The sequence below is a fragment of the Carcharodon carcharias genome, chromosome 14 (genome assembly GCF_017639515.1).
Source record: "Carcharodon carcharias isolate sCarCar2 chromosome 14, sCarCar2.pri, whole genome shotgun sequence".
In the NCBI taxonomy this organism is placed as follows: Eukaryota; Metazoa; Chordata; class Chondrichthyes; order Lamniformes; family Lamnidae; genus Carcharodon; species Carcharodon carcharias.
In genome coordinates this window covers 122597877-122624274 of record NC_054480.1, presented here as the reverse complement: position 1 = coordinate 122624274, position 26398 = coordinate 122597877, and the positions used below count along the sequence as shown (strand labels likewise).

Here is a 26398-nt window from a genome sequence, read left to right as displayed (position 1 = left end):
AATTTTGGAAGATTATAATCAATGCCACCACTATCTTTGCAACCATTTCTTTTAAGATTCTAGAGTGTATAGGATCTGGTCCTGGGTACTTCTCAGCCTTTAGATTTAATAGGCTTCCCAGCACCTTTTCCCTAGTGATGGTGGTTGTTTTAAATTCCTCCCTCCCGTTCATCTCTTGATCTTCAATTATCTTTAGGATGTTTTCTAAGTCTTCTAAAGTGAAGACAGATGCAAAATACCTGTTCAATGCCTCTACCATTTCCTTATTTTCCATTATCAATTTCCCAGACACTCTCTAGAGGACCAACACTAGCTTTAGTTACTCTTTTGTTATTTAAATACTGTCCTTTATTTTGGTCACCTTTTCAAAAGATTCAACCAAGTTCATCGGGCATAACAAAACAACTATGACTCTTTCTGGTCAGCTAAAAAATTTCAAGGTGTTATGTCACCCTTGTTATGATCCCAGCTCTTGTTACTACTGGACAAGTCAGATCCCAGGGTGGAACCTGGCTTGATAGATCCTAACTTTTATTTTTTGTTCAGAAACGTGGAGGGTGGCTACTGAACAGGGTCACAGGAGGCTGATGAACTTTTAAGAAAAGAATAAAACATCTATTAAACAAGAAAAAGATTAACTATATTACACTACTCCCTCAGCTACAACTATACCTTTACAGATGGATAGATTTGTAAGGATAACACAAGTTACAAAAAATCTATCTCATACTCTATTTTCAAAGTACACAATAGGCAATCTTAGGTGACCTGTGGTCAGAGACATCACTCTCCAAGATCAGGTGAGAGATGCCACCTAAAGCAGATGCTATGGGCCTCTCATCAACTTTCCCCAGACGCTTGTTATACCTTGAGCCAACTGATCTCATGGAACTCCGTCTTTCTCCCGAGGGTTTCCAATCTCAAAGCTCGAAGAACTCGCTTTGGAATCCTCTCCCAAACAATGCTTTTACTTGGTCATCTCCCACCTCCAGATTTTCAAACTCTTTTTTTGACATTCCTTTCCCCTTGATCGCTATGTGTGTTCAAGCTTTGTCTTCTACACAGTCTCTCAGAGATTCAGCTGTGCCAACAGAACATCACTGCTTCACAGGCCCATAGAAAGGACAACCTTCAGCTGTCTCCTCAGATCTTCTGGCTTCTTGCAAGCCTATTTTGCTTCAAGTCTGCTTCCTGCAGCTTTCGCTCTTTAATTTGAAGCCTTTTCCTCTGCTCTTTAAGTAAAAGGACAAGGACGGAATCTGGACCAAGATCCTGTTCAATAAAGTTAAGGTCTTCTTGGGACCTTTCTCCTTTTCCTTTAGGACTTACTCCCTGCAGTTTCCTCTCCCAGTAGACTGCTGACAACTTAGTAATTTCCTTGAGATCCATAAGTCAGTCGACATTTACTGTTACTTTAACTTTTGAGCAACTCACCTAAGATTCTTAGATGAACTTTCCTCAGCAATCTACTAGTATGTCCAGCCAGAGAGAGAGCGATTTAAACTGCTCCCTTCACCTTACAGCATAATCACCAACTGAACTCAAACTGCTTTCTGTTTTTCGGTCTCTGTGGGCCCCCTGTTGCTAAGCAACAGCACAGTTTTCCCTACTTTGTTTGAACTTCCGAAGCCATTTCAAGACGGTAAACCTTATTAAAATGCAGGTACTCAAACAAACCCACAGACTTTCAGGCAGCATTCTAAAGTGACCAAAACCCAGGTTTCACCCTTTTAACCCACAAATAAAAAAAATACAAATTAAACTTAAAGCTTATTCCTAACACACAGAAATATACATATAACTTACTTAAAACTAACTCTAATTCCTAACACCCCATCCTTAATTATAGACTCGCGTAATTTCCTGACAACAGAGGTTAGGATAACTGGTCTAATTCCTTGGTTTTCCTCTTCCACCTTTCTTAAAATGCACAGTGACTTGTGCAATTTTCCAATCCAAAAGAATGGATCCCGAATTAAGAGAACTTTGGAAGACTGTAGTTAGATAGAAACAAAGAAAATTTACAGCACCTATGTCCTTTAAAACAATGGGGTGAAAACGATCTGTCGGTCACTTTTAGTCATTATTTTCTTCATTACAGTTTTGCTATGTTAATTTTAGTGGGTCTCTGCCCCATTCAGTATTGGTTTCTTTGGGTTTCTGGCATACTGACCTCTTCCTCAATAGTAAACACTGATACAAAATATTTATTCCATATTTTGTCAATGAAAACAAGGAAATAGTGGACATATCAGTTTTCAAGCAGCCCACATTGCTCTTAATCACCCTCTCTTTCCTAATTGTAAAATTTTTGTGTTGACTTTGACGTCTTGCAAGTTTCTTTGCACACTCGCTATTTACTTTGTCACTCTTTGCTGTTCTTTGTATTTTTCCCATTTGCCAGGATAGTGCTACCTTTTGCATTTTTGTATACATTTTCATTGCTTCCTGATTCATAGGGTCATAGAATGATTAAAGCACAGAATCTTTAGTCATTCATAGCTGCTTCTTTTCAGTTGAACTCTTGCTCCTTAGGGTATAAACTAGTTTTGTATTGTATCAATTTTTTTAACACCTCCCTGATTTAGGCTCTTATCAATTAATGAACTTACCCAATTTACAGCAAATGGGGCCTCTGTCTCACCACATTGAACAGAGGAGGCTAAGGGATGACCTAATTGAGGCGTACAAAATTATAAGGAACCTAGATAGGGTAGACAGGAAAGACTTGTTTCTCCTGGCTGCGAGGTCAATTATCAGGAAGCATAGATTTAATGTGATTGGTAGAAGGGTTAGAGAGGACAGGAGGAAAGACTTTTTCACCCAAAGGGTAATGGTTGTCTGGAATTCACTGTCTAAGTTGGTGGTTGAGGTTGAACTGCTCAACTCATTAAAAGGTACCTGGATCTGCATCTGAAGTGCTGTAACCTACAAGACTGGAGACCAGGTGCTGGAAAGTGGGATTAAAATGAGGGGGCTAGTTTCTTTTTTCTCTTTTTTGGCTGGTGCAGACACGATGGGCTGAATGGCCTCTTTTTGCATCGTAACTTTTCTATGGTTCGACTGTTCTATTGAAATTAGCCGTACCTAAATCAAGAATTTTAATAACTGTCTCATATTTCTCCCTTTCAAACACTACATTGAATGCAATCACCTTATAATGACTAACAGGTAAAAAAGTTCACCTTGCATTAGGTGCAAACTAAATCTAGCTCATTACTAAATTAATATGGGCAAGTTCCCTTGTTAGCTCCAGGGCATGTTATGACAGGAAACTATCCCAGACCCACTCATAAAATTCAATACCTGTTTCACTCATGAAATTTAATACCTGTATGACCTGAGTTCGTGTGCCTACCCTAATCTATATGAAAGTTAAAATACAATATTAAAACTATTTTGCCATTGCTACATACTCAAGGGAGGGGTGGGGTGCAGACTGAGAAGAGGCTAGAGATAGGAAAGGGCAAGGTCATGGAAGATTTAAACAAAAAGATCAGAATTTTTAATTTGAAGGTGTTGTTGGATCAAAGACCAGTGCAAGCCAGCAAGCACAGGGTGAATAAGGCTCGGTGCAAGTTAAGATACAGACAGCAGAGTTTTGGCTGAAACTTAAGTGTGTGGAAGATGGGAGACCGTCCAGAAGAGCATTGTAATAGGTGAGTCTAGAGGTGATAAACATGGATGAAGGTTTCAGCAGCAGATGGGCAGAGGCAGAGCAGTGATGAGAAATGTTACAGAGGCAGTAGGTGATCTTTGCAACAGAGAACTTGTGGATTCAGAAACTCAAGTCAGGCCAAATATGACATCAAGTTTCAAACTGTCTGGTCCAGACTGAGACAGTGGTCAGGGAGAGGGATAGGGTTGGTGATGAGGGGACAGAGTTTTTGGTGTCGACTGAAGATGATAATCCACTCTGCCCAATGTTCAGCTGAAGGAAAATGCAACTTATCTACTAGATAGCAGACGAGCAGCACTGGAAGCATCTGTATGAACAGACAGTGGCCCTATAATGGTTGACCTCATGAGATTAAATCAATTAAGTTTCTGATTAGTTTAATCTAATTGTCCTGTCAACACATTACACTATAAAAGCATATTATATTTCAGTTGCAGTATCTTACTCCTTTCAGACAGTACCTGCGTGATTGGAGAGAGTGGGGAGAGAGCTGGTGATAGCTGAAGTTGTTGTTGTCTTCGCGAATCCGTGCTGACAGGTAAGGTGAGGGGTGTCACGTTTGGTTGTCTGCTCTGGAGAGATCCTGTCAGTGACCCCTGTGATGATGTCAGGCCTGCAAACAATGCAAGATGTCGCTGAGATTAGAAAACTTATGGAGCAATCAGTGTCGAATTGTGGGGAATCTCTCAGTGTTCCTACCCCCTGCTCAGATAGAAGCAAGCTGCCCAATCACTGACTGTACCTCAGCAGCTCCTCAATGAGGGGGCATAAATCAGGTACCAGAAGTCTTTGCATTTGCAACATTTGCAAATGATTACTGCCTAAAAATACAAGGGTCATGGATGTCACCTCAAAACAGGAATGTGTCTTCCAGACACTCATATCCATGCAAAACCTTCTTTGGCTGATCTGCCAGAAAATCAGTCGCATAAATTATTCTCCTGAGACAGGACTTAACACATACCCTGGTTGTGCCAATCCCACCCCAATTACACTAGCTCTAAGTGCTGATGCTCTCTAACATACCTAGACTCTGTGTCCTAATGCCTCTTCATTTGTGATTATTCGTGCAAATGGCCCCTCACATATCATGGCTGTTGGTGCTATTGCCCCCTCATACACCCTGGCTTTTGGTACTCATGCACATCGCATACCCTGGCTGTTGGTATTGAGGCCCAGGTGGTTCATATTTGCTGCCAGGTTTCCAGTGCTGTTTGCGCTGCTCAGGGTCGGGAATGTTGACTCCTCTGGATCTAGTGGGGTGGGGAGGGGCGGTGGGAAGTGGATGTTTGTAAGATCTGGCAGGGATCCTCCAGTATTATGGGCAACAGGCATCAGTGATGTGGTACTTTCCTGGTCTGCAGATGGGAAAATACTGTTAAAAAAAGAAGAAAAATTGAAATTTTTATTTGCAGCCACCTGACAACTTCACAGCTCTTTTACACAAATATCTGGTTGAGACCAGGAGATCAGCAGGTTTGAAATAATGACATCGTACATACACACACATACCCTGCTCCAACACCCCCCAATCCGGGCACTGAACCACTCTCTCTCTCTATTTCTCTCACGCACACACTGTCAACAAACGCCAGAAAGTCTACTCACTTGATTCCTGGGACTTCACATGATTTAGGCCGTGATGGTGCAGACTATGAAGAGAAATAGTTGAATAAGAAGCATATTAAAACGTGCATCCCTCTGGAAAAATGTGAAATGAACAAAGCCATTCAACTCATCAACCCTTATTTCCCCAGTATTTTAATCCCTTGTGTTTGGAATGTCTCCAATATTTTGCCCTCCAATATCTTGCAAAGATTATCCTAACGTTTATCACTCCCTGAATGAAAAAATGTAACTAAATTAGGTCCAGTCTATGGATTATTCTTAGTGTAGACAGAGAAATAGTTTCCCTCTTTAACAAATAACTCTAAAATAAATTACTTTAGTATTTCAACCTATTTCTTTTTTTCTATCTGGTGACTATTTCACACTTCACAAGGGAGATGGAGTATAAAAGTAAGAAGTCTTGTTACAACAACACAGGGCATTGGGGAGGCCGCACCTAGGGTACTGTGCAGTTTTGGGTCACCTTACTTAAGAAGGGTCATACCATTGGAAACAGTTCAGAGAAAGTTCACCCAGACGATTCCCAGAAGTAGGAATTTGTCTAATGAGAAAAGGCTGAGCAGGTTAGGCCTATGCTCTTTGGAATTTAGAAGAATGAGAGATGATCTTAGTGAAACATATAAGATTCTGAGAGATTTGAAGAAGAGTCATAAAGACTCAAAACATTAACCCTGTTTCTCTCTCCACAGATGCTGTCAGATCTGCTGAGATTTTCCAGTATTTTCTGTTTTTATTTTAGATTTCCAGAATCCGCAGTATTTTGCTTTCATCAGGATTCTGAGCGGGCTTGACAAGGTGGATACTGAAAGGATGCTTCTTCTTATGGAGGAATCTAGAACTAGGGGGCACAATTTCAAAACAAGGGTTTCAATTAAGACAGAAATGAGAAGGAATTTCTTTTCTCAGAGGGTCATTAGCCTTTGGAATTCTTTTCCCCAGTGAGCAGTGGAGGCTGGGTCATTGAAGGCTGAATGAGGCAGATTTTTGCTTGACAAGGTAGTCAAAGATTATTGGGAGGGGGAGGTGGGGTAGGCAAGCTACCAGAGGGCATCGGTTCCTTCGGAGGGCGTCTGTTCCTAAAGAGGGCGTCTGTTTCTAAAGAGGGCGTCTGTTCCTAAAGAGGGCGTCTGTTCTTAAAGAGGGCGTATGTTCCTGAAGAGGGCGTCTGTTCCTAAAGAGGGCGTCTGTTCCTATGGAATCGTATCTCAGCAAGAGATAGGAGGGGAGAGAAAAATAAAGTCAAAGTTGTTAAAGTTTGGCCTTTGCAAAGGAGCAGTGATCACTAAAATCATGTAACATGAAGGGTAGATATGGGTAACACAGTACACGTAATATACTTGGGCTTCCAAAAAGCCCTTGATAAGGTACCGCATGGTAGACTTACAACTAAAGTCGGAACATGTGAGGTCAGGGAACACATAGCTGAATGGATAGAAAGCAGGCTACAAAACAAAACAGAGTAAGGATTAAGGGTAGCTACACAGACTGATAAAAGGTATGGAATGGTGTTCCGTAATGATTAGTGCTGGACCACTGTCATTTGCCATCTACTAAGTAATTTGGACTCGGGAATTGAAAGTACAAATTCAAATTTGGCGGAAGGCACCACGATGTGCTTGGGTAGGTGTGGGGGAGGTTGGTGTAGTTAATACAGAGGAGGGCTGTGAATGAACACAGGAAAACATGAATAAGCTTGGAGAATAGGCATGTAAATGACAAATTAATATTGGTAATATATTTTGGTGGGAAGAATGAAGAGGCCACATATACCTTGGAAAATAAGAATGAAAGAGGTAGAGGAATGAAGGGATCCGCACGGGTAGATACACAAATCACAAAGTAGTGACGCAGGTTAGTGAGGTCATTAAAACCAACCAAGCACCAGGGTTCATTTCTAGGGGATAAGAATTGAAAAGCAGGAAAGTTATGTTAAACTTGTAACAAGCTTTGGCTACACCCCAGTTGCAACACTGAGTAATTCTGATCTCCATGTTATTATTACTCTTTATAGACATTAGAGAAGGTGCAAAAAAACATTTACTAGAACAATAACAAACATGAAAGATTGAACAAGCTTCTCCAAAAAAGAGAAGATCGAGGGGTGACCTAACAGAGATCTTTTTTTCTTTGAAGGCCAGCATTTACTGCCTAACTATATTTGCCTTTGAGATGGTGATGCTGAGCTGCCTTCTTGAACTGTTGCAGTCTCTGAGATGTAAATACACCCACAGTGCTGAAAGAAGGTTATATATTGCCAAGTCATGATAGTTTGTAACTTGCAGGGAACTTGCAGGTGATGGTGATCCTATGGGTCTGCTGCCCTTGTTCTTCCTAGGCAAGTAATGAAAGGTTATGAAAGGAATTGATAGGATAGGCATAAAGATGCTTCTGCTTGCAGGTGAGACCAGAGCCAGGAGCCATAAATAAAATAGTCACTAATAAATCCAATAGGGAATTCAGGAGAAATTTCTTTACTCAGTGGTAAGAATGTGGAACTCATTACCACAAAGTTTAGCTGAAGCAACCAGCATAGATGCATTTAAGGGAAAGCTAGATGAGCTAAGGGGGAGAAAGGAATAAAAGGCTATGCTGATTGTAATATGGGTAATATGAAGGAGGGTGGGAGGAGACTTGTTTGTAACAAACACCAGCATGTTTTAGTGTTGCTGGTTGAAACTTTGGCCAGAAACCAGGAGAACTATACTGATCATCAGATGGTGCCTTGGGATCTGAAGGATGGCACTCCTGGCAGGACAGCACACCTCCGTCCTGCACCAAAGTGTCAGCCTGAATTCTGAGCTCAAGTCTCTAGAGGGAGGGTTGAAACCACAACCTTTTGACCACTGAGCCACAAATGACAGACAGCAGTCACCTAAGTGATTTTTCTAAATATAAGAGCTGATGGAAGTTGGCTGTTCAATAATGGAGGCATCACAGCCCAGCCCAATCCTGTCCTCACCAAACATCTACACGCACCCTTCCAACAGGGGTCCCAGGAACAGGGTGTTCTGTCCAAAGTTTCAACTAACAGCACTAAAACAGTCCAATTATTTATCTCATTGCTCTTTGAGGGTTCTTGCTGTGAGCAAATTGGCAGCTGTCTTTCCCTACATCACAATATCAACCAGAATTCTAAAATTAAATCAATGGTTGTGAAGTGTTTTGAGATGTCCTGAAGCTGTGAAATGCACTATAAAAACACAAGTGTTTTCTTCCTTTCTGAAGTACTTCCCAGTACAGCAGCATTTTCCGTGAAGTGGGAGAAAATTAGGATTCCTCATTTAAAACGAACATACACAAATTTTACAAAGATTAATGTGCACCAAAAGCAGTAAGAAAAAAGAAACAAGAAGGGGCTTAAAAAGGGAAGAGTTTTGACTCATACTGTAATAAAGGTGAAGAAGCTACACCAATGTAAGTAGAATATCTAATGGACCTACAAATAATATGAGATGGGTGACTCGGGCCACTTTCATGAATTCCAAACCCACCTCAGACAAATTAAACATTAAATATCCTACAGTACCTTTTTGTTGTCCCACAGCGATTTTGATAGAGATTTATCAGGTTCAGACGTATTCTCCTCCATCCCAGGAACCGTTAACAGTAACACTGAGAGGCGTGTGTGAGAGAGAGAGAGAGATAGAGAGAGAGATGCAGATAATAAATGGCCCAAGAACTAGACAAAACAACACAAAAACAAAAATCAGGGAAAGACACATTGTTTCCACTACCACTTGTGTTTCTAACATACTTAGACTGCTCAAACTTGCCAGATGTTTTCTGGGCCCCTGATTGTTTTTGGCTGCTCTTACTCAAGGGAGGGCCAACGGTGCCTGATGAACCAAACATCAGCACTGGCAGGAGGAGCTGGACTGTCGTCTCTTGTTTCAAATCAAAATATTGTTATAAGGAGCCAAGCGCTGTGGCCAGGAGCAGATTTTATTCTGAAAACTCCCAGGTCAGATACAACACATCAAGTTGTTAAGCCTCAAACTGGGAACTTTTTCTTGTTTATATATTTTGTTATCCATTTAGTTCCCTTTTTGGCTTTATGTTCCTTCCACATCCTGCACCTGGCCTCAGATTACCGCAGTACAACAACTCTTCCTCCCCACTCTCCGGACTAACTCTTCCTCCACCTGTCTAAGTGAGGGTGCAACATAGCCGAACATATGAACAAGGAGTAGGTCATTCGGCCCCTCAAGCCTGCTCCGCCATTTAATAAAATCATGGCTGATCTGACAGTAACCACAAATCTGTATCCCACCTACCCCTGATAAACTATCACCCCCTTACCAAGAAGATATCCACCTCTGCTTTAAAAATATTCAGAGCCTGCTTCCACCGTCTTTTCAGGAAGAGCATTCCAAAGACTCACAACTCTCCATTGAAAAATTTCGCCTCATTTCTGCTTTAAATAAATGGTCCCTCATTTTTAAACAGTGACCCCTAGTTCCAGATTCTCCCACAAGAGAAAACATCCTCTTCACATCGACCCTGTCAAGTCCCCTTAGGATCTTATATGTTTCAATCAAGGCACCTCTTACCCTTCTAAACTCCAATGGACACAAGCCTAGCCTGTCCAGCCTTTCCTCGTAAGACAACCCGCCCATTCCTGGTATTAATCTGGTAAACCTTCTCCGAACTGCTTCCAATGCATTTACATCCTTTCTTAAATAAGGTGACCAATACTGTACACAGTACTACAGATGTGGTCTCATTGGTGCGCTGTACAACCGAAGCATAACCTCCCTATTTTTGTATTCAATTCTCCTCGCAATAAATGATACCATTCTATTTGCTTTCCTAATTAATTGCTGTACCTGCTTACTAGCCTTGTGCAATTCATGCACTAAGACATAAAGATCCCTCTGCATCTCAGAGCTCTGCAATCTCCCAGCCTTTAGATAATATGCCTCTCTTTTATCTTCCTGCCAAAATGGACAATTTCACATGTTCCCACATTATACTCCATTTGCCAGATCTTTGCCCACTCAATTAATCTATCTATATCTTTTTGTAGCCTCCTTTAGCTTTTACAAATTACTTTTCTACCTATCTTTGTGTCATCAGCTAATTTGGCAACCATCCCATCCATCTCTTCATCCATGTCATTTATATAAATTGTAAGGTCCCAGCACTGATCCCTGCGGCACATCCCTCATTACATCTTGCCAGCCTGAAAAAGACCCATTTTTGCCTACTTTCTGCTTCCTGTTAGCCAGCCAGTCTTCTATGCCAGTATGGTACCCCCTACACCATGAGCTTTAATTCAGATTGCATCCAGCAGCTCAGGAGTGGATATCCATGTGTTGGTGTGATCAGCAGCAGCAGAACCATATTCCACTGCGATCTGTAGTGTAATGGCACACAAACATACGAATTAGGAGTAGACCACTCGGCCTCTCGAGCCTGCTCCGCCGTTCAACAAGATCATGGCTGATATGACTAGAACCTCCTGCCTACCCCCGATAACCTTTCACCCCCTTGCTTATCAAGAATCAATCTGCCTCTGCCTTAAAATATTCAAAAACTCTGTTTCCACCACCTTTTGAGGAAGAGAATTCTAAAGATTCACAACCCTCTGAGAGAAATTTTTTTCCCAATCTCTGTCTTAAATGACCGACCCATTATTTTTAAACCACAACCCCTAGTTCTAGATTTTCTCTCCAGAGGAAACATCGTCTCCACATCCACCCTGCCAATACCCCTCAAGATCTTAAAAGGTTTCAATCAAGTCGCCTCTTACTCCTCTAATCGGCACAAGCCTAGCCTGTCCAACCTTCCCTCATAAGACAACCTGCCCATTCCTGATATTTGTTTAGTAAACCTCTGAACTGCTTCTAATGCATTTATATCCTTCCTTAAATAAGGAGACCAATGCTATACACAGTACTCCAGATGTGGTTGCACCAGTGTCGTGTACAACTGAAGCATAACCTCTTTACTTTTATATTCAATTCCCCTCCAAATAAACAATAACATTCTATTAGCTTTCCTAATTATTTGCTGTACCTGCATACTAGCCTTTTGGTGGCCTGGCACATCCCTCAGTTTACCATCATTGTCAAGCCAGGGACCAACCCTAGTTCAATGAGGAGTGTGATCATAATACAAATGCATTCCATATTAAGTTGTGAGAGATATTCTCCAGTCCAAAACAAGAATCTTGAAATTAAACAAAGCTAATTACATGGGTATGAAAGAAAAACTGACCAAGGTCGATTGGATAAATAGAGTAAAAGAAATGGCAATAAATAAACAGTAGAAAACATTTAAGGAAACAGCTGAAAATGTTCAAACAAAAATTTATTCCATTAAAATAAAAACTCAGTGAGAAGGATTCATCCGTGGCTTACTATCTACAAGGCACGTGTCAGGAGTGTGATGAAATACCCTCCACTTGCCTGGATGAATGCAGCCCCAACAACACTGAAGAAGCTTGACACCATCCAGGACAAAGCAGTCCGCTTGATTGGCACCACAGGTCAGGTAACGACCTTCTCCAACAAGAGAGAATCCAAACATCATCCCTTGATATTCAATGGCATTACCATCATCGAATCCCCCACTATCAACATGCTGAGGGTTACCATTGACCATAAACTGAACCGGACTAGCCATATAAATACTGTGGGTACAAGAGCTGGTCAGAGGCTAGGAATCGTGTGAAGAGTAACCCACCTCCTGACTCTCCAGAGCCTGTCCACCACCTACAAGGCACAATTCAGGAGTGTGATGGAATACTCCCCACTTGCCTGGATGAGTGCAGTTCCAACAACATTGAAGAAGCTGGACACCGTCCAGGACAAAGCAGCCCGCTTGATTGGCACCACATCAACAAACATTCACTCCCTCCACCACAGATGCACAGTAGCAGCAGTGTGTAACATCTACAAGATCTACTGCAGGAAGTCACCAAGGCTCCTTTGACAGCACCTTCCAAACCCACAACCACTACCACCTAGCAGGGCAAGGGCAGCAGATAGATGGGAACACCACCACCTGGAAGTTCCCCTCCAAGTGACTCACCATCTTGACCTGGAAATATATCGCCGTTCCTTCACTGTCGCTGGGTCAAAATCCTGGAACTCCCTACCTAACAGCACTGTGGGTATACTTACATCACATGGACTGCAGCAGTTCAAGAAGGCAGCTCACCACCACCTTCTCAAGGGCAACTAGGGATGAGCAATAAACACTAGCCTAGCCAGCGAAGCCCACATCCTGTGAATGAAAAAAAAAACATCCAGGACAAAGTAGCCCACTTGATTGGCACCCTATCCACCAAACATTCACTCCCTCCATCACTGATGCACAATGGCACCAGTGTACCATCTACAAGATGCACTGCAGAAACTCACCAAGTCTCCTTACGCAGCACCTAGAAGGACAAGGGCAGCAGATACATGGGAACCCCACCACCTAGAAGTTCCCCTCCAAGCCACACGCCATCCTGACTTGGAAATATATCACCGTTCCTTCACTGTCGCTGGGCCAAAATCCTGGAGCTCCACCTAAAGAGCACTGTGGGTGCACTTACACCACATGGACTGCAGCAGTTCAAGAAGGCAGCTCACCATCACCTTCTCAAGGGCAATTAGGGATGAGCAATAAATGTTGGCCCAGCTAGCCACACCCACATCCTTTGAATAAATAAAAAACACTATAGAAGTTAAGAGTAATATTAGATTAAAAGAAGGCACTTAAAATGTTGCAAAGAACAGGAGGAAGCCTAAGTTTTGGGAGAGCAGAAAACAACAAAAATATGACGAAAAATTTGATAAAAAAGGAAAATAACAGAATATGAGAGGAAACTAGCAGGAAATATAAAAACAGATAGTAAATGTTTTCACAAATATAGAAAAAGGAAGAGAGGGTCACTTAAGCAAACGTTGGTCCCTAATAGGCAGGGACAGGAGACATTATCATAGGGAATGGCAGAGACGTTGAACAAATTATATACCAGAAATAAAGGGTAACAAGGGGGCTTAGAAGAAAGAGGAACTTAACGTCATTAATATCAGCAGAGAAAAGTAGTGGAGAAACTTAAGGGACTAAAAGTTGACAAATTTCCAAGACCTGATGGCCTTCATCCAAGAGTTCTAAAAAAGGTAGCTGCAGAAAAAGTGGATGCTCTGGTATGATTTTCCAAATTCCGAAGTCCCAGCTGATTGGAAGTTAACAAATGAAACTCCACTATTCAAGAAAGGAGGGAGAGAAAGCAGGGAACTAATAGACCAGTTGGCCCATCAGTATTTGTGAAAGTGCTGGAATCTGTTACTAAAGAAGTCTTAACAATGCAATTAGAAAATCATAGTATGATCAGACAACTTCAACAAGATTGTATGAGGGGGAAATCCTGTTTGACAAATTTATGAAGTGTTTTTTAAGGATGTAACTAGTAGGGTAGATAATGGGCAACCAGTAGATATTGTAAACTTGGATTTTCAAAAGGCATTCACGAAGGTACATGCACAAAAGGTTAATAAGGGCTTACTGAGTTATTAGCATGGTTGGAGAATTAATAAACACACAGGAAGCAGAGTAGGGATAAATGGATCTTTTTCAACTTTGCAGACTGTGACTAGTGGAGTGCTGCAAGGATCAGTGCTGAATCCTCAAGTTAATCAATCAAAATTAACAAATTAAATGAAAATGATCTAAGCTGCTGACCATACAAAGTGAGGTGGAAATGAAGAGGCTGCAAAGATATACAGGCAAGTTAAGTGAGCGGCCATCAAGATGGCAGATGGAGTATAATACGGGAAAGTGTGAGGTTATTCACTTTGGTAAGAATAGAAGAGCAGAATATTTTTAAAAGATGCAAAAATTTTAAATGTTGAAATGCATCCATTGTTTTATCTCTACCTTTTAACCTATTTCGATCCCTTCCCCCCACCCCACCCCCACTAGGGCTATCTGTACCTTGCTCATCCTGCTTTCTACCCTTAATGTCATCATTAGTACATTTCTTAGCTAATATCACCACCGTCAACACCTCTTTGTCCTTTTGTCTACGACATCTTTTGGCAATCTCCACCTATCACTGGCCCTCTATCCAGCTCTACCTGTTTCCCCGCCCCCCCCTTAAAGCAGCTTATATTTCACCTCTTTTCTACTTTTCCTTAGTTCTGATGGAGAGTCATTCGGACTCGAAACATTAACTGTATTCCTCTCCGCAGATGCTGTCAGACCTGCTGAGCTTTTCCAGGTATTTTTGTTTTTGTTTTAAATGTTGATGTTCAGACAGACTTGAGTACAAGGAACACAAGATTAGCATGCAGATACAGCAAACAATCAGAAAGGCAAAAGACATGTTGGGCTTTATTGCAAGGGGACTGGAACACAAGAATATAATTGTACAGGGCTTCAGTGAGATCATACCTAGAGAACTATGTGCAGTTTTGGCCTCCATATCTAAGGAAGGATATACTTGTATTGGAAGCGCACAATGCATGTTCATTAAATTGGTTCCTGGGATGAGAGGGTTGTCCTATAATGAGAGGCTGAATAAATTGAACTTATGCATTCTGGAGTTTAGAATAATGAGTGATCTCCTCATTGAAACATGCAAGATTCTGAAGGGGCTTGACAGGGTAAACACTGAAAGGTTGTTTCCCCTGACTGGAGAATATAGAACATGGGGGCACAGTCTCACAATAAGGGGCTGATAACTTAGGATTGAGACAAGGAGAAATTTCTTCACTTAAAAGGATTTAAAATTTTTGGAATTCTCTATCCGAGAGCTGTGGATGCTCCACTGTTGGATATACTTAAAGCTGAGATAGACAGATTTTGATTCATTCAGGGAATCAAGGGATAGGGGGAGCAGGCGCGGAAGTGCTGAGGCAGAAGATCAACCATGATCAGTCTGAATGGCCGAGCAGGCTCAAGGGGACATATGGTCTATTCCTGCTCCTACGTCTTATGCTTAAGTAGGCGAGCATGCCAGAAGTAGTACCGGGGGCGGTGGGGAGGGTCATACCTAAAATAGAGGTGTCAACCAGGTGAAGCTACAAATCACATAAATAACAAATGCAGCATGTTACAGACTGAGCTAAGCAATCTCGCACCAACGGACCAGGTCAAGGTGCTGCAATCCTGCCATATCCAATTGTGAATGGTGGGGGACAATAGAATAAGCAGCTCAAAAAAATAGCACATCAGTGCAAAGGACAAGGTTGAAGTGTTTGCAATCATCTTGAGCCAGAAGTGCCGGGTGGATGATCCGTCTTAGCTTTCTCCCCACCATCACAGGTGCCAGTCTTCAGCCAAATTGATTCATTTCACGTGACAAAAATATGAATAAGGAGGGAAAAATGAGGGTATTGGAGAAAGCTAGCTAGTAATATAAAGACGGATAGTAAGAGTTTCTATAAATAATTAAATAAGAAAAGAGTGAATAAAGTGAGCGTCGGTCCTATAGAAAGTGAGTCGGAGGAATTAATAATGGAAACTAAGGAGATGGCGGATGAATTGAACAGGTATTTTGCATCGGTCTTCATTACAGAGGATACAAATAACAACCGAGAAATAGCTGTAAATCAGGAACTGGAAAGGAGGAAGGAACTCAGGATAATTACAATCACTAGGGAAGTGGTATTGAGCAAATTGTTGGGGCTGCGAGCTGACAAATCCCCAGGTCCTGATGGACTTCACCCTAAGGCCTTAAAGGAAGTGGCTAGTGAAATAGTTGATACGTTGGTTTTAATTTTCCAAAATTCCCTGGATTAGGGAAAGATTCCATTAGATTGGAAAATAGCAAAATGTAACTCCTTTATTCAAAAAGGGAGGGAGACAAAAAGCAGGAAATTACAGGCCAGTTAGGTTAACATATGTCATATGGAAAATGTTTGAAGCTATTGTTAAGGATGTTATGGCAAGGCACTTAAATAAATTCAAGGCAATCAGGCGGAAACAGCACAGTTTTGTGAAGGTGAAATCATGTTTAACCAATTTATTGGAGTTCTTTAAAGGAGACACATGTGCTGTGGATAAAGGAGAACTGGTGGGTGTACTGTACTTAGATTTCCAGAAGGCATTTGAAAAGGTGCCACGTCAAAAGTTATTGTGGAAAATAAAATCTCATGGGAGTAACATATTGGCATGGATAGAAGATTGGCTAGCTAATAGGAAACAGAGGGTAGCCATATATGGGTTTCCTGGTTGGCAGGATGTAACGAGTGATGTGCCACAGGGATCACTGCTGGGACCTCAACTTTTGACAATTTGTATAAATGACCTGGATGAAGGGGTCAAAATAATTTGTTGCTAAATTTGCTCACGATACAAAGTTGTAATGAGGGCATAAGGAGGCTACAAAGAGACAGTGAACAAAGATCTGGCAAATGGAGTATGATGTGAGCAAATGTGAAATTATCCATTTTGGCAGGAAGAGTAAAAACGCATATTATCTAAATGGTGAGAAACTGCAGAGCTCTGAGATTCAGAGGGATCTAAGTGCCCTAGTGCATGAATCACAAAAGGCTAGGATGTATGTGCAGCAAGTAACTTGGAAAGCTAATAGAATGTTAGTGTTCATCGAGAGGGGAATTGAATAGAAAAGTAGGGAGGTTATGCTTCAGTTGTGCAGGGCAATGGTAAGATGGCATCTGGAATACCGTGTACCGTATTGGTCTCCTCACTTAAGGAAGGATGTAAATGTGTTAGAAGCAGTTCAGAGATTTACTAAACTAATACCAGGAATGGGCAGGTCATCCTATGAGGAAAGATTGGACAGGCTAAGCTCGTATCCACTGGTGTTCAGAAGAGTAAGAGGCTGATTGAAACGTGTATGATCCTGAGGGGTCTTGTCAGGGTGGATGTGGAAAGGGTGTTTCTTCTGGTCAGAGAATCTAGAACTAAGGGTTATGGTTTAAAAATAATGGGTCGTTCATTTAAGACAGAGATGGGGAGAAATCTTTCTCTCAGAAGGTTGTGAATCTTTGTTTCCACTGCCTTTTGAGGAAGAGAATTCCAGAGTCTCTGAATATTTTTGAGGCAAAGGTAGATAGATTCTTGATAAGCAAGGGGGGTGAAAGGTTATTAGGAGTAAGTGGGAGATTACAATCATATCAGCCATGATCTTGTTGAATGACGGAACAGGCTCGAGGGGCCGAGTGGCCTACTCCTGCTCCTAGCTCATATGCTCGTATCAACGAATGGCTAAGCGTACTGTATACAGCAAAGGCTACAGGCCCTCACAACATCCTGGCTGTTGTGCTGAAGACTTGTGCTGCAGAACTAACCATTCTCCTAGGCAAGCTGTTTCAGCACAGCTACAACATTGGCATCTACATGACAATGTGTTCTGGTCTCAAAAAGCAGGATAAATCCAAGCCAGCCAACTACCACCCCGTTAATCTACTCTCTATCATCAGGAAAGTGACAGAAGGTGTTGTCAACAGTACTATCAAGTGGCACTTGCTATCAATAACTGTTCACACATGCTCAGTTTGGGTTCCATCAGGATCTAACCAGCCTGCTTTATAGTAAGGGCTGCACCCACTATAATCCAAACTCCTATAGTCCAATTCTTAGTGGAATCAGTTTGCTGGTGCTCCTTTCTGGAGCATAAAAATGGTACTGATACAAACACAGATCGTTGTTGATACTTTTAAGGAATACACAAAGGCACAGCAGTGGTATTTGTAATACAAACACAACCATCTCTCCTTCCTCAGAGCTGTTGCTTTCATGGTTCTGTGGGTTTGAACGAACAGCCTGTTTGTTTTCGTTTGCCATTGTATGTATCTGAGACAAATTGTTAGAAATATTAAATGCATGAACTTTCTGTATGAAAGGCCTGTGAAGGTAGCCTAAGCTAGTTACAGCTCATGATTGGAGGGTTAGCACCCTCAGATTGAACACTGTGCTCACCTCGCTTGTGCTGCTCTTGTGTTTCTTGGGAACCCCCATTAAATGGGTCCTGTGCGGTGGGATTCATCGTACTCTGGTGCAGAGCAGAGTCTGAATTGGTCCTGAAATAAAAATTTATGTATCATTTATGATAATCATCAGGCACAAGTTAGACAGACTGACAGCAACCCAGAAAGAATATAAAATGGATCAGTGAAAAGCAGTTAAATGTACTTAATTCTAAACAGAGAAACTTTTGCACAGAGCATATATCACAGGACAAGGAAAGCCCTGCTACCACTTCACCATCTATCAGTCCTTTTCAGACACCCAACCAATGTCATCCATGTACTTTTTATGGGAGGAGGGATGCAGATCAGTTTAATGCCCAGTACCGACTAGATATTGAAAAGGTGGGTGAGAAATAGTAAAAATTATTACATTCTACATTATTTATGTAATTGTGAAGTTAATAATCATTTACAAACATGTCTTGTAAGCATCGCTCCCTTTGCACAAATTTCCATCTGCCCTTGCCCAACCCCAAATATTCTTATAAAAACAAAAAAACTGCGGATGCTGGAAATCCAAAACAAAAACAGAATTACCTGGAAATATTCTTACCCACCTGTCCCCTCCCCACCATCCTTGATCCTAATGCCCAAGCCCACCCAACAGCCTCTCCTGACACCCTCCCTTCCACCAGCCCTTGCCCCACTTTCTCCTGCCCTACACACTCACATTGAGCCACCTGCCTTCGTTTTCCTGGGAGCAGCCTCATTCCCCCAACCCCTGAAGTGCATCAAGGTCTAAAAGTGCTGATCTCTTAAATTCTTAACTCAGCTCACATGAGCCTTTCCATTTTACAATGAGTGGATTCCAACAGATAGTCTAAGACTGGAAGTTTAATTTAGGAAAAATGTCACTCACCTTCTCCAGCTGGTGTCAGCTGGGGGCGACAGATAGACCGAACCATATGGACAGCTGTCTGCGTGCTGTGGAGTCAAGGAAACTTCAGAGAACAGAACGGATTCTGCAACAAACTGTTCACTGTGCAGAAAATTAAATATTTTACACAGAGCTCCTCTCCTATGGAGCAATACCTAGTGCAGTAATAACCCAATTAAAATCTTCACATCCTATATGAGCTGAGCTTTCAACCCCATATCTTTTCCCTCATCAAGGGGACCTTCCACCTCCTTGACACCACCTAACTCTGTCACTACCTCGGCTCATCTGCTGCTCAAATCCTCATCCATGTCTTTCTTACCTCTAAAATCATAGAATGAAACAGCACAGAGGATAGCCATTTGACCCATCAAGATTGCACTGACTTTTTCAAAGAGCAATCCAGTTGGGCCCACTTCGACACACTATTCTCATATCCTTGGAATTTTTTCCTCCTTCAAGTAGTTATCCGATTCCTTTTTGAAGGCTGCTATTGAATCTCTATCCAACACCCTATTCATTAGTACATTCCAAATTCTAACTCTTCAGATACATAAGCATTTCTTTCCTCATGTCACCTCTGATTTTTTTTGCTAATCACCTTAAACCTGTGCATTTTAATGATCAGCCTTTCATCTGCTGGAAACAGTTTCCCTTCATTTACTTCATCTAAACCATTCATGATTTTAAACATGTCTATCAAATCTCCTCAGCCTTTTGCTCTAAAGCGAGCAAACCCATCTTCTCCAGTCTACCCACTTTACTGCAATCCCTCAACCCTGGAACTATTCTAAAACTCTCTTCTGTTCCCTTATAATCTTCTTTAAGTATGGTGTCCAGAATTTATATAGGATGGCATTAACTTCTTGGTTTTTGCACTTTATGTCTCTATTTATAAAGCCAAGGCTCCCATATGCTTTATTAACTGCTTTGTTAACCTGTCCTGTCACCCTCTGAGATTTGAGCACAAACATCCCTCTTTCTGCTTGCGCCCCTTTTAAAACTGTACCATTAGCTTGTATGGTATTTCCTCATTCTTTCTTCTAAAATGCTTTGCTGCAATGAATTCCATCTGCCATGTGTCTGCCCATTCACCAGCCTATATCCTCCCAAAGTGTATTACAATCTTCCAAGTGCTTATTACACTTACACGTTATGTTTCATCTGCAAATATCGAAACTGTGCCCTGTACTCCAAGTCCAAGTCATAATTTATATCAAAAACAACAGAGGCCTAGTAATGAACCTTGGGGAAACTCCACAGTATACCTCATTCCAGTCTGAAAAATTGCTTCACCACAACTCTGTTTTCTGTACCCTAGTCAATTTTGTATCCATGCTACCACTGCCCCTTTTATCCCATAAGTCCCTCAAAAGCACTTTTCAAAGCCATGACCTCTACCATCTAGAAGGACAAGGGCAGCTGACACATGGGGACACCACCCACCTGGAAGCTCCCCTCCAAGTCACACACCATCCTGACTTGGAAATATATCTCTGCTCCTTCACTGTCGCTGGGTCAAAATCCTGGAACTCACTCCCTAACAGCACTGTGGGTGTACCTACACCACATGCCCTGCAGCGGTTCAAGAAGAGCTCTCCACAACCTTCTCAAGGGCAATTAGGAATGGGCAATAAATGCTGGCCTAGCCAATGACACCCACATCCCATGAACTAATAAAGAAATAGGTTCAACTCTAGAATTGACTCTTGAAAATGTTCTCCTGACCAGCCTCCAAACTTATATCCTCTGCAAGCTTCAGTTTATCCAAAAGCCTGCGGCTTGTAGCCTAAATGGCATTAAGTCCTACTCGCCCATCACTCTATGTGCTCGCTAGTCTAAAATGGCTCACTGGCAATTCTTCAATTTTAAAATTCTCATTCTTGTGTTCAAATCTCTCCATGGTCTCACCCCTTCCTATTTTTGTAACCTCCTTCTGCTCTGCAATCCTTGGACATCCCTGCACTCCTCCAATTCTAGCCTCCTGCTCATCGCCAATTATCTTCACTTCTGGTCATGCCTTGGCCCTAAACTCTGGAATTCTGCCCCTAAACCTCTCCACCTCTCCTTCGCAATCTTAAGACATTTCTTAAAACTTGCTTTGTTGACCAAGCTTTTTATCACCTGCCCTAACATCTCTCTTTGTCACTCAGTGTCGAATTTTGTTTGCAATGCTTGTGAGGCACCTTGGGATACTACCTTAAAGGCACTATATAAATGCAAACTGTTGGCACTGTCAAGTCAATGATCTTTACTTTTTTATTATTATTTGTTCCTGGAGTGTGGGCATCTCTGACAAGGCCAACATTTGTTACCCATCCCTAATTGCCCTCGAGAAGGTGGTGGTGAGCTGCCTTCTTGAACCACAGCTGTTCATTTGGTGTAGGTACAGATATCACACGCATACAAACACACACAGTCAAATAAATATTGTTAAATCAATTATCATTAGATTTAAACGTCATTACGTCCATTTCATGTGTGTGACAAAACCATACATTTATAGTACGAGACATGACTAATAATCCTTAAGAATTGTAAACGCATTTCCCTCAGCAAAACACACTTAAATGATTGCATGCTAATACTGAGGAACATGACAATTATGTTTTGAGAGCATAATGTTGGCACAGAAATGGCACAAGTACTTCCCTTGAAAACACTCCCTGCTGCAAGACTGATATTCTCAGACCAGGTCTTACTCTTTTTGTGAGGCTTTACCTGGCAGTCTTGGTGAGATCTCCTCACCACAGGTCTTTTTCCTCTAGGCTTCATGCTCTGGATCACATTTCAGTATCCACACCGCACTGACAGAGGAAGGATATTTGGCGCCCGTGTTTGTCAACAGGAATGGCACGGCGGTGTGGTGATCCCAGTCGGTTTCTGTCCCTGTAGACCCGGTCAACTAAGCCATGATGCCTGGTTGATCTACTCGTGTCCAAGGCAGATGATTGGAACGGAGCCTGCAAAACAAACAGGAGTCCTTCAGTATTGCTTACTCCTGGTTCAGACATGCTGAACTTTGCATGATCAGTACTAAATCAGAATTGCCTTTTATTTTCCACCTGTCAGAAGAGCTAACAGTGCAGGGTTTAGCCTTTTATACATCACATACTCAGCCCAGAATTTGCTCCTCAGCAGCTGGTTTTAGGTTTCACCTTATGACAAGCCCTACCTGCAGAAGTCAGGAGCTTATTTTAACCCAACAGTTTACTATAAACCAGGTAGATTGCTGCAGCACACCTCCAGTTAGTGTTGGGTCCTTAATGATGTACATTTAGTCAAGTCCATAATGTGAGGTTAACACACAGATCAAGCTTTGCATTGTGATCAGTAACCAAACATTGACAATTTCCCCAATCCTCAACCCAGGGACACTGGAATCAACTGAAGCAGCACTAACAAGATGCCAATGGCAGATGGAGAAGGAACCTTTGTACTCGTGCAAAGTTTCTGCAAGCAAAACGAGCAGACTGTGTGCAAGACACAGAATGGAACTCGATTGAGGTCCCCGTCTACTCCACTGATGTCTGGCATAGAATGGGCAACTGAAGAGGGGATTGAGAATAACTTTGAGAAAGATTGTAGGGTCTACAATATGAACTCAGATCTTAGCTGCAGTCAAGCTCATTGACACAAAACGTTAAGTCTGTTTCTCTCTCCAAAAATGCTGCTTGACCAGCTGAATGTTTCATGCATTGAGTGTTTACTTCAGGTTTCCAGCATCCACGGTATTTTGCCTTCACTGTAATTAATCTTACTTATTTACAAATCAACTGTGTTAAATAGGAATTCGATACAAGCAGGGGCCGTTTCATTTTGTTCCCGATCTCTCATATCATGTCTCTATAGCGCGAGTTCACTGTTACTCCTCAGCCATTCTCCCAAAGAGACAAGTCTACTGTATTATCAACAGTTTGACTGAAGAAATTCAATTAAATCTACAAATAGTGACCCCTTTCTCACTCATAACATGCATAATGGGAAAGCTCAAACACTTGGGGCATCCTCTTGTTGGGAGAGTGATGACAAATCCCAGCACTGGCTGCTGAGTAACCCAGGAAACAAGTCTAACGAATACAAGCAAAAGTATTCACTTGTATAAAAAGCAACAACATGCTTACAAATAGCATCTGTACGCAGGGAAATTCACTCACTCCCTCACAACACTAATTCCACTCTGTATTCTCCTGTTTGTGTAATGCTCTGAGAGTTCAAATTCTGTTTGAAAACTGAAGTTTGGAGTCAGTGCTTTTAACAGTCACCAATTTGGTTGATTAGTGATCAGAATACTGAATCTATCAGCAATAATCAGTTCAATACCAAGGAGCAATATATTTTTGTGGGTCAATGATCAAGCTCTGCTACAGCACCAGAACACAATCCCATGACAGACAGAGCAGACAGCAGACTCAGGCCTGTAAGTAAGGGCAATGTTATCAGTGACTGAGAATCCCTGAGACTCTCAACTTGATCAAGTGCAGCACTGACAGAGCTGGTTTACCCAATGGGCATTAGGGTGGCAAAAGGGGGATAACGGTACGTTGGGTGGAAAACACAACACGTCAAATTGGGGCATTTTTTTTTTTATAAAGAGGTCTATATGTCTCCTATTTTCTTCTAATGTTGCTGTTTCCCCAGAAAGTAGTTCAGGAGGCTTACACACAGCTTGTGACAAATGCAGAATCGGCCAGTTCCTCAGTTCTTTTTCATCCATTAATCACTCATGGTGAATGAGTTTGTTAATTCTTAATAAAATCCCTTCCCTTATCCCTAAAAGTAGATCACTGACTGAAAGCTCCAATCTCCAGACAGTACTTGACTAGTGAACTGAAATTCACATTGGGTAGTCCCTTGCAATGGTCACACAGGCAACTCTATTACCTGCTGATATTCATGACCCACTGAGTCAGGAGAGCACAGATGTTCCAGGTGATTCAGGATACTAGCATCTGAACTCTAACCCCAACTTTCATTTTTCTGAGGCACACTGTATCTACCACAGATCCTTAGAGGTCATCAACAGATAAACAGTGATCTTCAGCTCCTCTTGTACTAGCACTGAGTGAGTGAAACACAAAACAGGACTTTGTATGGGGCTCTTTATTAGAATTTGCATACGTGAACAGTGTTTTTAAATCCTCATTTGATTTCTACCTTACTATTTACTCCATACAGCATTCTATGAATTTAGAGATAAGTGTAAGCTCGGAGTAACAACTGAGGACAACAGCTTCTGTGATGTGTTAGCTCCTTTCTTTGTTCTTTCTCCTTTACAATGTGGAGGGACCTGTCGTGTATTTACTCTAATTCTCCTATGTTACATCCAGTTTTTATTGCTTTTCTTTTTAAACCTGAAGATAAACTCACCTGAAAAGAGAGGTCCAGAGTGGTGCTCCCAATTTGGTTGACATTGGGAAGAGAGCCTCCATAGTACTGACCCCGGCCCTGTCCCAACTGTAAATACTGAGATTTCTGCAACTGTAACTGGGAACAAAGAAAAACAGGCCCATTACAAACAAACTAACAGGAATCGAGAGACACCGGCCATAAAGTCTTCTGGAACCTCTCTGGTAACAATATAACAGCGCAATCACCATCACATACCAATGGCTTCAGGGGCTGGTCTCCAGACAGCTGCTGCTCACAATAAAACTAAATAAAAGCTCACATCACCTTGGACAGCATACAAACAGGTACCTGGAAAGATAACCCGACTAAAAGGTTAAATTATGACGGCAGCTTACGTAAAATAGAATCAAAACTGAAAATACTGGAAATACTCAGCCAGTCAGGCAACATCTGTGGAGAGAGAGAGAGAGAGAGAGACAGAGTTAACGTTTCAGGGCAATGGCCTTCCATCACAACTGGGAGCACTTAGAGATGTGACAGTTTTTAAGCAGGGGAAAGTCTGCGTTTGGTAAGAATGAGATTAAATGATCAAAGGCTTGATGGTGAAAAGCAAAAGGAGATGATAATGACGCAAGTAAAGAAACAAAAGATGTGTCTGGAGGAAGTGTGCATGGGAATAGCAGAATCATCACCAACAGCTGCTGTTCAAAAAAAGGGCAGAGGTTAACATCTGTAATTGCTGAACTTAATGTCAAGTCCAAAAGATTGAAAAGAAACTAATTAAAAGATGAGGCGCTGTTCCTTCAGCATACATTGAGTTTAGAAGGCTGAGAACAGAGAGGTCAGAGTGGGAGTGAGGTAGGAGAATTAAAATGACAGGTGACTGGAAACTCAGGTTCACACTATGGGCTAAACATAGGTCTCCCGCAAAACGGTTACCCAATCTGTATTTGATCTCCCTGATATAGAGACCGCATTGTTGGCAATGAATACAGTATACCAAATTGAAAATGCAACTAAATCACTGATTCATTTGGAAGGAGTGCTTGGGGCCTTGGACAGTGAGAAGGGAGAAGGCAAACAGGCAGGTGTTGCATCTCCTATGCTTGCAAGGGAAGGTGTTTTGGGAAGGGGAGTTGGGGATGATTGAGATGTGGGCCAAAGTGTCACAGAGAGAATGGTCCCTTCGAAACTTTCTTTTACCTCAGCGTTTTTCACCATCCAAAGCTCCAAACACTCCAAGGTTAAAAAGTGATTTATGTGTACTTCTTTCAATTTAGTATACTCTATTCACTGCTCACAATGTGGTCACCTCTACATCAGATAAACCAAATGCCAAATGGGTGACTGCTTTGCTCTGTTCAGTCAGCAATGTGAACCTGAGCTTTCAGCTGTCCATCATGTTCATTCTCCCTTCCACTCCCACTCTGATCTGCTCCTACAAAACCCAACATAAGCTCGGGGAGTAGCACCTCATCTTCTGCTGGGGCACTTTTCAGCCTTCCTGACTCAACAATGAGTTCAACAATCTCAGACCATAACATCTACCTCCTTTTTTCTGGATGACAACTGTGAGTGATGATTCTGTTTTTTCCCATTTACACCTCCATGAGACTGCAGGCTGCTTGTTCTTTACTTGATCCATTACCATCTCCTTTTGCCTTGCACCATCATCCTTTTTGTCATTCCCTTCTGGCTTCCACAATATTAGGGATCTTCACTTTTGTTATTTCCTCCGACCCTCCTTTCCCTGGCTTGCTTAAAATCTTTTACATCTATTTATATTCCCAGTTCTGACAAAGGGTCATCAACCACAAATGTCACTTAATCTATCTCCCTGTAATTTTATGCCCCCTTTTCCACAATTTAGTACCCCACCAGTACTCCAGGCAACGCAAACCTAGACTATGCAAGAGCAAAATACCG

The 26398-nt window shown here is 41.8% G+C and overlaps 1 protein-coding gene across 4 annotated transcripts in view; it reads right to left on the bottom strand.

Moving 5' to 3' along the window:
• LOC121286960 (CREB-regulated transcription coactivator 1-like) overlaps window positions 1-26398 on the bottom strand; it is a 93910-nt gene that overhangs the window by 53160 nt on the left and 14352 nt on the right. For 2 of the 4 annotated variants that reach the window (XM_041204307.1, XM_041204309.1), the window contains exons 2-9: window positions 24491-24607; window positions 21946-22083; window positions 19103-19164; window positions 18194-18294; window positions 8835-8920; window positions 5288-5331; window positions 4834-5054; window positions 4141-4292 (exon numbers count right to left, since the gene is read on the bottom strand). In XM_041204307.1, the coding sequence (XP_041060241.1) occupies window positions 4141-4292; window positions 4834-5054; window positions 5288-5331; window positions 8835-8920; window positions 18194-18294; window positions 19103-19164; window positions 21946-22083; window positions 24491-24607 (921 nt within the window). Of the gene's footprint in view, window positions 1-4140; window positions 4293-4833; window positions 5055-5287; window positions 5332-8834; window positions 8921-18193; window positions 18295-19102; window positions 19168-21841; window positions 22084-24490; window positions 24608-26398 lie in introns of those variants that run through there. The other 2 variants (XM_041204308.1, XM_041204310.1) reach the window with 2 other exon arrangements.